This window comes from Eucyclogobius newberryi, unplaced genomic scaffold, assembly GCF_026437365.1.
Source record: "Eucyclogobius newberryi isolate DKJ021-1_F unplaced genomic scaffold, fEucNew1.0.hap1 SCAF_17, whole genome shotgun sequence".
Lineage (NCBI taxonomy): Eukaryota > Metazoa > Chordata > Actinopteri > Gobiiformes > Gobiidae > Eucyclogobius > Eucyclogobius newberryi.
This window is the reverse complement of record NW_027315801.1, coordinates 9,831,053-9,845,874: the sequence shown is the minus strand read 5'-3', so window position 1 is coordinate 9,845,874 and position 14,822 is coordinate 9,831,053. Positions and strand designations below refer to the sequence as shown.

The 14,822-nt window shown below is 37.1% G+C and overlaps 2 protein-coding genes across 3 annotated transcripts in view; both read left to right on the top strand.

Moving 5' to 3' along the window:
* The first annotated feature begins 1,774 nt into the window (after positions 1 to 1,774).
* On the top strand, positions 1,775 to 4,085 carry LOC140362402 (tumor protein D54-like). Its single transcript, XM_072448508.1, has 9 exons — positions 1,775 to 1,878; positions 2,222 to 2,334; positions 2,419 to 2,567; positions 2,983 to 3,030; positions 3,337 to 3,438; positions 3,516 to 3,542; positions 3,624 to 3,650; positions 3,728 to 3,776; positions 3,862 to 4,085. Exons 1-9 carry the CDS (start codon positions 1,866 to 1,868, stop codon positions 3,937 to 3,939), a joined length of 606 nt encoding a protein of 201 aa, XP_072304609.1. The 5' UTR covers positions 1,775 to 1,865; the 3' UTR covers positions 3,940 to 4,085.
* A 2,583-nt stretch (positions 4,086 to 6,668) lies between these two features.
* The window catches only part of LOC140362789 (pancreatic progenitor cell differentiation and proliferation factor-like), a 48,215-nt gene continuing 40,061 nt past the window's right edge, over positions 6,669 to 14,822 (top strand). The window contains exons 1-5 of one of the 2 annotated variants that reach the window (XM_072448981.1): positions 6,669 to 6,817; positions 7,663 to 7,758; positions 7,843 to 7,920; positions 8,000 to 8,084; positions 8,159 to 8,301. In XM_072448981.1, the coding sequence (XP_072305082.1) occupies positions 7,704 to 7,758; positions 7,843 to 7,920; positions 8,000 to 8,084; positions 8,159 to 8,294 (354 nt within the window). In that variant the 5' untranslated portion in view covers positions 6,669 to 6,817; positions 7,663 to 7,703 and the 3' untranslated portion in view covers positions 8,295 to 8,301. Of the gene's footprint in view, positions 6,818 to 7,662; positions 7,759 to 7,842; positions 7,921 to 7,999; positions 8,085 to 8,158; positions 8,549 to 14,822 lie in introns of those variants that run through there. The other variant, XM_072448980.1, reaches the window with a different exon arrangement.

The following is a 14,822-nucleotide window of genomic DNA, read 5'->3' as shown; positions in this document are numbered from 1 at the left end:
TGTCTCTTATTAATTATTACTCTGCAATATACAGTTTCTTGTTTTTGGATGTAGGAATTTCTATGGAGTCCCAAGATAAACCAGTAAGATAAGATAAGATAATCCTTAAGGGAATAACCGGTAGTTCTCATCATTAGTCGCAATGATCACTGCATCACCTTGTACACTTGTACACTTTTGGGGCTCAATATGTGTACTTTTGCGCACCTTTCCTTTGCAATTAGATTTGAGAAGATGAGTGCTGAATAAGTAACATCTATTACTCATTATAGATAGTACAAACTACTTAAGTCTTTCATTCTGCTAATTATTTGTTTCAGTTTATGTTTTTAACAATATTCTACATTTAGAAAAGGATTTGATACTGGGATTATCCTGCTTTAAATGGTAAATGGTCACATTTATATAGCGCTTTTCTACCGTCAAGGTACTCAAAGCGCTTTACATCAAGGAACCAGTCACCCATTCACACACACATTCACACCCCAGATGTACGCAGACACTGGGGGGCGAGTTGGGTTAAGTGTCTTGCCCAAGGACACAACGGCAGTATTCACATGAGGCAGCTGCGATCGCACCGCCAACCTGCGGGCCAGTGGATCTGACCGCTCTGACTGAGCGGGGAGTCGAACCGCCAACCTTTGGATCAGAAGACGAGCACTCTACCACTGAGCTACTGCCGCAGTAGCTCAGTTACTGTTATTACAGCTACTGTTATTCTAGAATTAAGTTGTTTCAAATATCTTTACTTGTGATATTTTTTGTACAAATATATTACTCTTCAAAATATGTGCATGTTTTATTTAGTTGAGGGAAGCCGGAGGTCAACGAAAACATGGGTTCCTGCACATAGAAAATGACCAGGAACATAAAGCTGAACATAAAGTCTCACATAAAGCTATTTAAAACACCATCATCCAAAAACATCCCAACCTGATGAATTTGAAAACTCTCTGTTCCTAATCCTACCAGCAGATGGAGACAACAAATATAAAACTGTACAGGCATTAAGACGAGATTTAGCATATAGTGTAGTATATACAATAAAATATAAAATGTATAGCTAAGCTAAGGCTACATTGTCAAACAAACAGCAGTTTTATTCTTCTGTCACGTTTTTAACTTTATAATATTATCCAACTCAATGCCAAAGTATTCTAAGTATTCAGAATACAGTATTCCCATTGGTCCATGTAACAGAATACGTTACAAAAGACAATGTTCAATGTTGTATTATGTAACTAAAGAGTTCTAACAGAGGTGGGTAGAGTAACCAGAAATTTTACTCAAGTAAAGTAGTAGTAAAGTAGTAACCTATTTATAATATCACTCAAGTAAAAGTATAAAATAGTGGTCCAAGAAAGTACTTGAATAAGAATAACTGACTGGACATCAGATTTAAGCCATATATTGAAGTTGATTTAATCAAGGACAAAACTTTTATTGTACAAAACCTGGTGTTTTCATAGTCCAGGTCCCAAACATTAGACAAACTAAATCATATTAGAATTAAGGTGAGAAGAACCAAAACCTTTACTCGAGTAAGACTAATACTGTTAATTCGAACCAAATATTACTCAAGTAAAAGTATGCAGCCGGAACTACTCCAAGTACAATGACAAATTTACAAATTAAAGTTGATTTTGCATAATATGTTTAATTAATTCTCATTTTGAATTAATTAAAATCCTTTTTATTTCCTTTTTATTGCGCTAAAGCCCCCCAGCTTAGTACTAAGAGTGTGTAAAAAGCAGCTCCAATAATAGCCTCATTGATCCTGGCGTTTCCTCTGTCGCCGCTGATTGGATGGACACAACAAGCTAAGAACGCACGTCTCAAAACTCTCCGCGGTGAATTTGGCAGCTATGAGTCGACAAGGTAAGTGTGTATATGCAATCTGGATCCGATTCCAAAATATCAACTCAGTTTTCAAAGTAAATTTAGATTCATTGTAGTTTAAACATCCGCGTGTGTAACAGGTCGCGCGTGTTAGCTTTAGCCGATTAGCTAAAGTTGACTTCAGCACCTCGGACAGTTCTACACCAAATTAGCACCGTAGATTTTGACAGAAAAAGTGCAATCGCTGCATACATTTTTAGCTAGTATTAATTTTGATAAGAGAACGCATATCTACTTTGCACGTTGCATGGTTTGTAAGAGGTGTAATTATCTTTCTTTTTTAAAAATAAGTAGATGTAATCATATTTGTCCATTTGATAAGGTTTTCCAAGGACTTCATCAATGAACTTCTCAGCTAGAGGCACAGGCAATGGCTATCCACCGCCTGAACTGGCTGAAGAGGACAAAGAAAACTTACAGACTGAACTTGGAAAGGCAAGACTGGCAGCAAAACCTCCAAAAAACAACTACATCAATGCCTCTTTTATTTTATTGTTATTATTATGTCATGTTGTTAAGGTGGAGGATGAAATTCGGACTCTGCGACACGTGCTACTGGCAAAAGAGAACTATGCAGCTGATATTAGAAGGCAGCTTGGCCTGACACCTCTGGCCAGCATCAAACAGAATTTATCAAAAGGTTGGCAGGACGTACAGACCTCCTCTCCGTGAGTAAATAATAATAATATATATGTTTTTGAAGACGAAAAATTGCCTTGTTGCATTGATTTATTCATTCACTCCATATCGGTGGCAGTAAGCTACTATTATTGTAGCCCCAGCTATCCTAGGACACTCACACACACACCAGACTCAAACAAAACAGTGTCCACTAATGTTGTCTCGTTTATAGTTTTTATGATATTCCTGTACCCCCTGGTAAATGGTCCCCATACCTGTGGTTGGGAAACACTACACTAATGCATTAAAGAAGACCTTGCATCAGCAGGCTTCAAACAAACAGTGCTGCACATTGTCTTAGGGTCATCCTATTACATAACAACACTAATGAACCCCAGCGGCCGTGTCTTTCTTCAGGACAATATACTGTAATGGTCTGAGTGAATTGTCCTGTGTTTGCAGATACCTCACAGCTTCTGCCACACTCGATGACATCAGCCACTCCAATGCGTAAGTGTTTCTCACATCTCATATATGCCCACATTGATTGCTGCATGGCTCTTGTAGTGGCTGCGTATGTTCACATGTTGTAGAGGGATTTGGTCTAAGAAACAAGTGATGGGATTTTCCAGGTCAAATAGGATCGGTGCCCTGTTAATAGCCTTAGCAGACGTATTAGCAGGCAACGACAGCAGTGGTTTATATCTCAGTAAGCCAGGTGTGCAGTGCCAGTGACGTAAATAAGCCAATTGTTTATAAGTTAATTGTTTGTGGATTAAGTTTGTGTGGTGATGTTGTGCTTATTTTTATCTGCAGCTATCTGAGGACCAAAGAGAGTTTTACCTACGCGGGCCATGTCACATCCTCTGCCTTGTCCACTGTGGGCGAAGCCTTCACCAGGAGACTGGCAGAGATGAGGTAGAAATATTTACTTTTGAATCTACGCATTCTTAAAATATTACTTACATTTTAATGTTCCTATCCTGTATCTACAGAGCTCTTCCTCTTCCAAGCCCGCCACGGTAAGATGCTACAAACAAACAAAACGTTTTGTGTGTGATAGTTTTAACTTATATTTCCTCTTCTTGTGCCATTACAAATAGACACACCATGAGCATGCCAGCCATGAGGTAAAAATGCTTGTCACATTGACCTTAAATGTGTTTGGTTCACCTCTTTTGTATAACTACTCCCTCTTCAACCACAGGACTTCCCCTTCATTCAAGTCATTTGAAGATATGGTTGGAAATGTTAAGGTGGGCTAACTATGGACGAATGAAATAAATAAACTCATAAATGATCAATTCACATTTAATCGATAATTGATATATTAAATTTTAGGATAAGATGTCTGGATCAAAGGCCACCAATGGAGATCCATCAGGATATGCCAAAAGAGTCGCACGACAAAGCCAATAAAATCATCTCACGCATAATGTAGACCACCAATAGATTTCTGCTCATCTTTATGTTTTATGTTGTCTTTTCCTAGTCTGTATTTTATTGCGAGACACTGGCACATACAAAACAATTACTTCTGAAAATGAAACGCCAATGAATATCAAAGAAAAATTGGTTATAAACTGTGATCAGATCAGATCAGATCAGAGTGAACAAATTGTGTGTTATTTAAACATGCATTGTGTGAATACACTTAGTGCCCGATTGTGTTTGTACACAAAGTGCACTGAACAGTTTCTATCATGTAAATGGTAAAATGAACCATCAGAATGATCTCATTTCTGCAATTTCTTTGATAGAAAATGCATGTAACTGTGTGGATCAGGTACAGATGACGACGCTATTATGGCCAAATTAATTTAAGAGTAATAAAACCCTTAATAGGACAAGACATTAATTTACCTTAATTGTAACATTTACTGTCATGTAGACTTATTTTCTGAGGTAGTTTTTGTACAAAACTATTTTTCAATTAAAGTCTCTGAATGATATAAAGTGTGTTTCAGTGTTTTTCAACATGAGTTTATGGGTGGGCAATATTGACAAAAATGATTTGGTTTGACTGTCTTTTTTTCCATTCAATCAATTCAGTCATCATTGGCCCTCAGAGGCAACTGTTGTTGTGATTTTGGGCCTTACAAAAATAAATTGATTTGATTTTGAGTCAATATTTATGGAGTTGAAACACTGGGATCCTTTCACCTATGCTCTTAACTTTGTGTATGGTCCGACTCTTGAATGAATAACTCACAGATGACGTCCTTTTACTCTGTGGGTCTGCAGCATTCTGTTCTGACTATGACATCAAATTTAACTCCAAAAAGAGTGTGATGATGATGGACAAAGGAGCATCTTAAGAGTGTGTTTCCTGGTTTTTACTTGTCTAGAGTTGAGCTATCGGTGTGGATAAGGTCAAATATATTGGTCATGTCATCTAGAGTGACCTCTGACCTCTGACAATAAGCACGTTCAGATGTGGTACGGCAAATTGTATGAACAAGTTAATACATGGCACAAAATGTTCATATGCGCACAAATAATGTTAAAATAACTCTGTTACTGCACAACATGTTGTACTGCCCACTTAAGATGAGATAAGATATTCCTTTATTGTCTCACATGGGGAAATTTCATTGATGCAACGCAGGTAGATACAGAGGTAGATACAGAAGAAAAGAACAGATCACTTATAGGAAGTTTGAAAAACACTCTCAATAGAAGATCTCCTATAAACAAAAACTCCCATAGACAAAACCTCCCATTACCCAACAACGGATGGAGAGGAAAAATAATAAAGATAAAGATAAATAAGTAAATAAATACATAAATACCATTGCATGTGATCACGACAGTAATTGCACATGAATGTGTGTCACGACGGGCACATGGATTGCAAATGAATTTCACAGTAATTGCACATGAATCACGACAGTAATTGGATGACGGAATTGCACATGGTTAGGTCAGTATTGCGAGTGTTCAGGACTAACAGTGTTTGTTATAAAGTCTGACAGACACTGTTAGTCCTGAACACTCGCAATACTGACCTAACCATGTGGTGCAGTTACAGTAAAAGTAAAGTCCAAAAGTTGCAGTTTTGCTTTTAATGTAGTTTTTTTGTAGTTTGTTGATTGCGAAGTGCCAGTTGTTCTCACATTGACTGGTTTATTACGAAACTCTGTAAAAAGGTTTGTTTGTTTGTCTGTTTGTCTGTTTGTCTGTTTGTCTGTTTGTCTGTCTATCTGTCTGTCTGTCTGTCTGTTTGTTTGTTTGTTTGTTTGTATGTTTGTTTGATTGTTAGATTGTGTGTGTTACAAAAGTTTGTGTAGCCCTTTGAGGCCTTACATAATTATTATCAACGTTTTCTCTTTCTGAGCAGTGCAGTTTCAGATTCACGTCTGAAATCTGGAGGTACTGGAGGAAGTGCTTGTATGGACAGTCAATAGAACGTTATTATATGTTGTTTGCTTTTGTATGTTTTTTAAATTCTTAGATATAGACCCGTTTGTGTCCAGATATGTCCAAAACAACTATTTCGATACATTTTTTGACACGCTAAAAAGTCACTATCTACTATAAATGATCATAGTGTGATCAATGGACTCCAATTACACAAGAGGTGTGCAAATAATGTCCACTAAGAATGTTGCACAAGTTATATAATGTTACACAAGGTATAAGATGTTACACAAGGTAAACAATGTCACACAAGGTATATGATGTTACACTGTGTAAAAGTAAATAACGCTCATTCAAAAGAACATTCCCTGACCGGGAATCGGACCCGGGCCGCGGCGGTGAGAGCGCCGAATCCTAACCACTAGACCTTCCCTGGTGGTCTAGTTAACTTATTTTACCCACCGAATTAGCACTCAGACAACGTTGTCTTGTAAACAACTATTGTAAACCTACTAGTAGCTGCACTCTATGTTTGTGATTTTTTTATCTTCACGATTTCAAATGAACCGCAGCCCTCATGACGTGATCCAGTCCCACTCCTTTCCCAGGCCGATGGTCAGATTCGGGGCAGAGCTGAGGTGTCATTGTCCAGATGGCCTTTTCTTATCTGGCGTCATCCAGTGTCTGTCAGGATGTCTGTGACCAGCTCTGCCAAAAGAGGACACGAGCACGTTTACTGTCCACGCCCCGCCCATCGCGTGTCCCGAGCTCAGAGCATAAAAGCCCCGGTGAGTCCAGCTGGAGACAGAAAGCAGTAGTAAGACACCAGCATCGGGCACGCAGACTGTTTCCACCAATGGGCCACAGTTCAAACTAGTCCACCTCGGGCCATCTACACCTTCAAACCGCATCAGGAGCCTCCATCAGCATCGCAGAGGTAAGAACACATTTAACAACGATTATTTTTTTAATAGACATAGAATCTCCCTGTGATAATGAATACATCCTCAGTCCTCGTGCATCTGTCCTCTTTGTGCCCATTCCTATCCCAACAACACTTTGTCTGAGGAATAATAGACTAACATATGTAAACTTGTTTGTTTGAGCTTTTGGCCATGAACTTCAAACAGACTACTTTGCACGGGACATCCCTCAAAATCCTTAAATCCATCTGCTGTTCACCTGGTCTTAAGCCGAACTGCTTTTATCTGGTTCACAGGCAGCAACCTGTTTTTCCAGGTCATCAGAGAGTCTTATGATTGCACTACACGGTCATCGTTTTGTGATTTTCGCCATGTAAAAATAGCAATAACATTTAACAGGATGTTTTTTTTTAATTCAACCACTTGTAAACAAAATATCTTGTATTTAGTCTCATGAAAACTAAGATATACATTCACTCTGCTTCTAAAACAAAATTGTTCCCGGGCATTGATAATCATGTCATTTATATATAGATTACTGAATGGGCACAGTTACTTTGGCCATGACTCAGTGTAATCTAAAAGCAGGACATTGGCTCCGAGCAGTGCCAGACACACAGCCAGGTCGTGCACATTGACCAGCACCCGTCACTCTCTCAACCCCGGTTATTTGAGACACGGGAATCCAGATCGTAAAAGCATCAGTGTCTATTTTAACACCTCGCACCAAGGCCAAAACTGTAACTTAGTCTCGTTTTGTGCAACAAGGCTGTACATGACTGACGTATTTCAAACTTAGAATGATATGATAGTAACGCTTTGACGCTTAATATTTCATTCTTTTTTCTGCTTTTCAAAGGTTATCATTTTTCTTCTTTGAGCGGAGAAAGGTCGGAGAAAATGGCAGCAATTCCATCAGGCGGTTCCCTCATTGCTACTCACGACTACTACAGACGTAAGAACTCCTTGACGTGCATTTAAAAGCATGTTTTATGGAAGACTTGAATGTTTTAAAATGGTTTCCTCTTGTTGGTTTTAGGACGCCTGGGGTCTAACTCCAGTAACAGCTCGTGTGGCAGTGCTGAGTACACAGGCGAGGTCATTCCACACCACCCAGGTAAAAACTGGACAGAAAAGTCAAACAAACCGGCATTAAAATCAATATTTGACTAATTTTGTCTCGTCTTTTCCTCCAGCTCTTCCGAGGCAGGACTCTGGACACTGGTGGACTTCCTTTTTCTTCGCAAAACCTGGCATGCAGAATGGATCTGAATCTCAAAAGTGAGTCAACTTAACAGACCTCAGTTACTTCAAATAAATCATGGACAATACGTTAACATGTTTTCCTTTTACAGAAATGGATCTTACACAGTGGCCAATGGTCAGGTGACGTGCATAGCCAAAGAGATGGTTTTGAACAGACAACTTAGTGAGACCAACGAGAGTGCAAAGTTAGAAACTTCGACTCCTCCTGCGGCTCCATCTTCCTAGTCCCTACTCCCTATGACCTTTGCCCTATGGACCCCACGACCTTTACTCCCCTGAAGTTCACCATCGTCTCGTAGTCCAGTGATAATCTGGAGACGATGACCACGGTGACCATGGCTTAGAGTAAATAGTTTGCCTTTTCTTTAACTTCTGTGTATAGTGTTTTTAAAATGTAAAAAAGTGTAAAAACGGTTTGTAAAATATTTTTTTCATAGACTAAAGTGTCAATACCTCTGAATAAAATATGAAAAATACTATTTCTGTGCAAGTGTGAACTTTGAACTTTTTATTTAGGGTGTTTTTTAGTTAAATGTGTAATCTTAGAGATGCAATAGGAATAATAATGCCATAATAAATGAAATAATATTGTTTACTACCTATTAACTGGCCACTGTTGAGCCTGATCATGTTAAAACTTAGTAGTTAGTCAGTTTATTTTTAAATAATGGTGCATCATTGGTGATAAAATATGAATAATAATGTATACTTATATAATATACATATTTGAAGGGAAGTTGCGATACCCTGCACCATTTAAAAGGTTTTCGTCTACATTCATCTTTATTTTTCATGTATTCAGTCATTCATTATTATATTATTTATTATAACATTGAATCAGTTGCGCCATATCACGATCACAAAGCATGATGAGCCTTTCAACAACGTGGCACTAGGAAAAGTAAATCTGAGTCATTTTGATGGTGACCTCACTGTGTCAGGTCGATATCACAGGGACTGAAAATGCTGAAACTCATGAACTCATGTTTCGTAACACAATGGAAAGATAAAACCTGCCTTTACTAAATACATTTAATCCGTTTAGGTTTTACATGATGCAATGTTTAACGAGGCTTAGTGATTACTCTGCGTGAGTATGTGGGTCAAACCTCTCTGGAAAACTTCCGAGCTGGTCATGAATGAATTCCCAAAGTTCTACAAGTATAAGCTTTCCTTGCAAATGAATAACAAGTCACTAGCCAAGCTTCAAAATATACGGGACTTTATTTTATTACAATTCAACACAACCTGTATAACACTCAAACTATTACACTTTTTTCCCATTACACTCAAACTATTACACTTTATTGCAATCAAACTATGCCAGCTTTTTTTGGCAATGTAAAAAAAAAAAGTGTATGTATTTCACATAATTTCATCATCCCAGACTATTTTACTTAACTATTTAACAATTTTTATTTTAAGATCTGAAATGAGAGAGATAGAGAGAGTTTAAAAAAACAAAAACATTTATGATTATTAAGTGAGCAAAATTCCCAAACTAGAATTAGCTTTGACGTCGTGGTGCAAAAAAAAAGAATGAATAATAGCAGCGTAATATAAACTGTGATCGAATTAAAGTGTGCATAAAATAAGATGTTTACAACACAAAATAGACTTAGTAGACAATTAGAGTATAAAAATGGTCAGAACATGTTTGCAGGAACTTCTAAATCCAAGTTCACGGAAAAGGTTTTACTATTAACAGTTCTTTTGAAGTGAAAACATTTTGCAACATCTGTCTAATAATAGTTTAAACAAGCACAATCTGCCCCCCATGGGAGATAAGCTGACTGGTCAAACACCAAAGTCAAACAACAAGCTACTTTTTGCATGTGAAACATTGCTCGGAAAGTCTTGTTTGTTACTTTTAAACACAACTTTACATCCAAACGCATGGATCTTTTGTGAAGCTATAGCCTTATTTTTGGCTCAGCATGTGAAGAGTGCGTGGGCCTAAAAGCGTCTCCGGATTCCTGGCATGCAGGTGGCACGAGAGTCTCTGGGGGGCCAAGGCCAACCTAGGTCTCTGTGTATAAAGTTCACAGACAAAGTAAAGGAAAAGTACTCAGGGTGTTAGCTTTAGCACCGGGACTCCACAAACAAACTAAAACATAAAGAAAATATGACTCTTTATGAATTGTAATGTTTTTTTTGGGAGGTCTTTGAATGCTCTGTCATCCAGTAATGGTTGACTGGATTATTTAGGTTAATTAGAAATAGTAATAGCCTATAAATTGTACAAAAATATTCAGTCAAAGTCATCTGGACAGTGTTCTTTGAAAGTGTCCAGATGACTACAACTGAATCTTTTTTATCTACAGTCCTGGAACAGTCCTGGATGAGGAATTGCACCCACCAGTTGACAATTAAGTTGAATGTTTGTGTTGTTGTTTGTCTCAGTGATTTTATTACTCTTCAGGTCTCTAATGAACTATTGAATGACCTTATTACGGTGTGTTATTTTGCTACTAGGCAAGTTTATTTGTAGAGCACATTTCATACACAAGGCAATTCAAAGTGCTTCACACAGCAGGAAAAATGCATTAAACTCACAAAGAAATTACAGAAACAGAACTACAATAAATTTTAACTAATTAAGAAAATAAAAAAATAAAAAACACCTAGCCACAAAGGGTAACGTGATTTCGGAGTAGAAACTCCTTTTAAATCAGTCCAACTGATTGTACATACTACAAGTTATTCCTTTTTTTTTTTTAAATTTGCAGTTTTTTAAAACTTTTTACTTTTACCCGCTCAACATTTCATCATCTGTTTTGAAACAATCAATAATTTTGTAGCTTAATGTTCAAAGAAAATGACCACATAGACAAATAAATAATTACTAAATATATTTGTTGTTGGTTGCCGTGGCAGCAGTCCTCATCAATAGGCTATAAAACTATTATTTTTAGGATTTTTTTCCATTCAAAAGAAATGGTTTAAATCGCTATGGAAACAGTCCTAATTTCATCATTCTAACACCCATGGATAAATAAAACCAGTTTTCTTGCATTGTTACTGTCACTGTACACTGTAATATCTATGATATTGTATGTAACCCGTGTTAGAAGTTAGAAGTTATATAGTACATTTGATTTGTTATAACATAATAGAAATGTTGATTTTAAATAGAATATTGCTCATTGTTGCTCACAGTGTAGAACAGGCAATTATTTGTCATATATGCCATAATTCAAATCCAGGCAAGTAGCAGAGGGCTGGCCCGCCATCATTGGTGTGAAAAAAAAAAAAAAAAAAAGATAAAATATCAAATAAAATATCACTTTTCTGTCAAATATAGGCTATTGAATTTATTATTTAATTCATTTCACGTCATATATAAATATGACGATAAAGATACAAGTGCAGACAGATGCCTAAGGGCAAAAAAGAAAAAAACGACAAACGTTTTTTAATTTATTTTTTAATATCACTTGGCATGTTTGGCGGGCCGGATTATAAAGACAAACGGGCTGTAGTTTGCCCACCCGTGGTAGATGTACAATGTGAAGTGTGCACGGTCTACAGTTACACAAAACTATATTTGGTTTAATGGCAAAAGCAGCTGAACCTTGACCTATATTTGTCTTTGTCTTCGGTCACCTCGATGGTAAACCGGCACGCTCACATTCTCCAAAACATAAATAGAAATGAGCTGGTGCAGAAAGTGCTCGTGCAGGGAGTGAAACTTGAAACTAAAGGAAAAAATGTCTCTAAGAAATAAGGTCAAAAGGAAATATGCACCTTTCACGGAATGAATACGACAAGAGGAACAGATGTAGAAGCCATGAAGGGTATTTTTTAAACAAGCAAGAGTGAAACAACAAGTATATTTAAGGGGGAAAAACACTTTATTTGCAACATGGCAAAGTTCAAAGTCATTTTTTTACAATAAGCAGCAGGCAGTGGTTCTGAAGAAGACCTTAACACAAAAAAAAAAAAAAATCATAAAATGTTCTCTATAAAGTCGGATAAAACTAGTAAAACTCAAGCAGGAAATATAGGAAATATGAGATATACTGGAAAAAAATACCTATCTTAAATGAGGTAATGTGTGAATAAGTGCTTGAATTAAGTAATATTCATCTTAAATTGAGTACTGGTCTATTTTTACCATCTTAAAATAAGTTTTAAGTTTTCCTTTTCCTTATTTCAACAGCTGTAGCTTTTTATTCTCATTTCAAGTGAGAAAATGCTTGTTTTTCATTTCATTCTTTTACATTTCATGCTTATTACACATTAAATCTTATTCAAATTAATCAAGCACTTATTTACACATTACCTCCAGGTAAATATAAGTTAATTCATGCACTTCTTCCATTATTATCTTATTTAAGTGTAAAGTGTAAAGCACCTGGTATAGTTACATCTGTTTTGCCTTTTGCCCAAGTTTTTCACATGATTTTGTTGATATTTGTTCAGTAGCACAAGAACAAAACGTGTTGAACCTGCCCTTTAATACACGCAACACCCGGAAATGTGTGGCATCGTGGTTTGTTTTGACCATTTGGCAAATAAATTAGGTCATGCAAGTTTATCTTTTTTGACTTTGACAATCTGCGTGGTTCACATGTGACGAAAGTGCTGGAAAACAAGCTGTCCACGACTGTTGAAAGAGCGCCAGCATTTGAGCCTGACAGTTTGAAAGCATCAGACTGCCACTCAAATAACTCGACCTGACCCGATGGATGTGTCATTTGAGAAGAAAGAGATGCAGGCAGCTGAGTTACTTACACCAACTGATTCAGGTCTTTGGGTTGTTCCTGCAAGACGTTTAGGCCCCTGTTCTCGTCCCAAATGTCTCACTTTTTCCACTGGTATTGCATAATAAGATATTTTCTTTTTCTTTTTTTAGTTTCCATGTCCTCAGTCCGTGCATGACGACTGATAAAAAAACCGAAACTGATAAGATGTTATTGCAGTTGTTATCAAAGAGCTTACATTTCCCTCGTTCTAACTCTCCACATTCAACAACTCCACATTCTACATTTTGAGTTGAGCGATCCCATATTATGCTGACTTGATCCGTTAAAGGAAACATATTGTGCTTTTTCAGGTTCTTAGTATTTAACTTTAATATAAGCAGATCACAATTTTATATTTTGTTCATTATACACAACACTATTGATCTAAAATGGCCTAGTAATAGAAACAGGTTCATTGACTTCCTGTTCAAATCTGCAGAACTGATAAGCTCCATCTCTTCATACTGATATTTCACCATAGCAAATATTTCACTGTCATTTACATAATTTAATATATGAAAAGGGGCTATGTGACATTTTGGAACAGGGATGTGGGCGGGGCTAGGGGCTAGGTGAAAACAGGGATTTTCTAAGCACTGGAGCCTCAGCCGCAGGACAATACAGGATTAGGCAAACATCAAAATACAACTTTGAGTAAACTAATGAAGAGGAAACACCGTTATGATTCTGCATAATATGCTGCCTTAAGTCACTGGGATAGGCTCCAGTCACCCGCGACCCTGAAAGGGAACAAGCGGTAGAAAATTAATGAATGTTGCCTTTAGTTATGGCATCTTTTGCGCCTCAAACACATAGAAGCATGTTTAAGTTATTCCACTTTCTGATATTCTAAAAACTCAATTTTAACTTTTTCTTTGCAATGGAAACCAAAACCATGATTCATCTGCCCTAAAAACAGAATTGGTAATGTGCAATATATGAATCTACTGCATTCATATGTTTAATTACTTTTTATTTACTTCTCAGTTCATTATTATTTTATAGCTGCCTGCAGTATTTTCAATTTTTGTCATCACGTTTGTATCTGTATATAATTCTGTAACTCCAAACTAATGATGGCCTTTTGCAAATATCATTAAAGTTCACAGGCCTTTGTGTGATGAGTTTGTTGTGTTACTGCCATCTAGTGGAACGTTATATTTCCTTTTGACATCTAATACTGCAGCAGGTCCTTAACCCAACACTTGGTTTGGCGCATGAGCTCTTGAAGCTCTGCTGGACTGTTGTTGAGGGTTTAATAAACCACTCATAGGTTTGGTTTCAGATGTGACTTCCTTTGGCAGAGCGAGTGGAAGGACATGAGGGACAGACTCAGAATTGAGAAGCAGGTTTTGTCTCATGTTCAGAATGCAGTTTTTCTCCCTGTTGTGTGAAGCACTTTGAATTACCTTGAGTACGAATTGTGCCCTACAAATAAACTGGCCTTGCCGTGCCGGAACTTGTATTCAACTTACTTCAAAATAATACCATATGATATCAGATTTCCATTGAAACAAGCAGGAGGCCCCTCCTCCAAGCCAAGTAAGAGTCAGTTTTGTGGTGATGCCAGCCAGCTCACGTTAAGGACATGAAACCATCCAAAATGTATAAATTCTTTGGCTAAAACGTCACGTACTGTGCCTTTAGAAGTAGACTAGTGCAAGTTGTGGTCCAAGAAATTACTTTTATAAGTCAAAAGGCATTTGGGGAAACTATCATTCAAGTATGAGTTCAATCTGGAATTTTCAGAGGATAGACCATAAAAATGAGAAAAAAACTCAATCATTTCTGAAGAGGTGGTGAAACACAAATGTTTAAATCTTTGATTGTCAACACAAAGAGTTTGTAACCTGTAGACTTACTCACAATGGGAAGAGAAACTTTACTCAACTCAAGTAAGAGTACTGTTACATTGCCAAATATTTTACGAGAATATAGTAAGATGTCTGAAAACTACTCCTAGAAGTCTGAATTTGAGGAAAAACTACTCAAATAAATGGTCAGA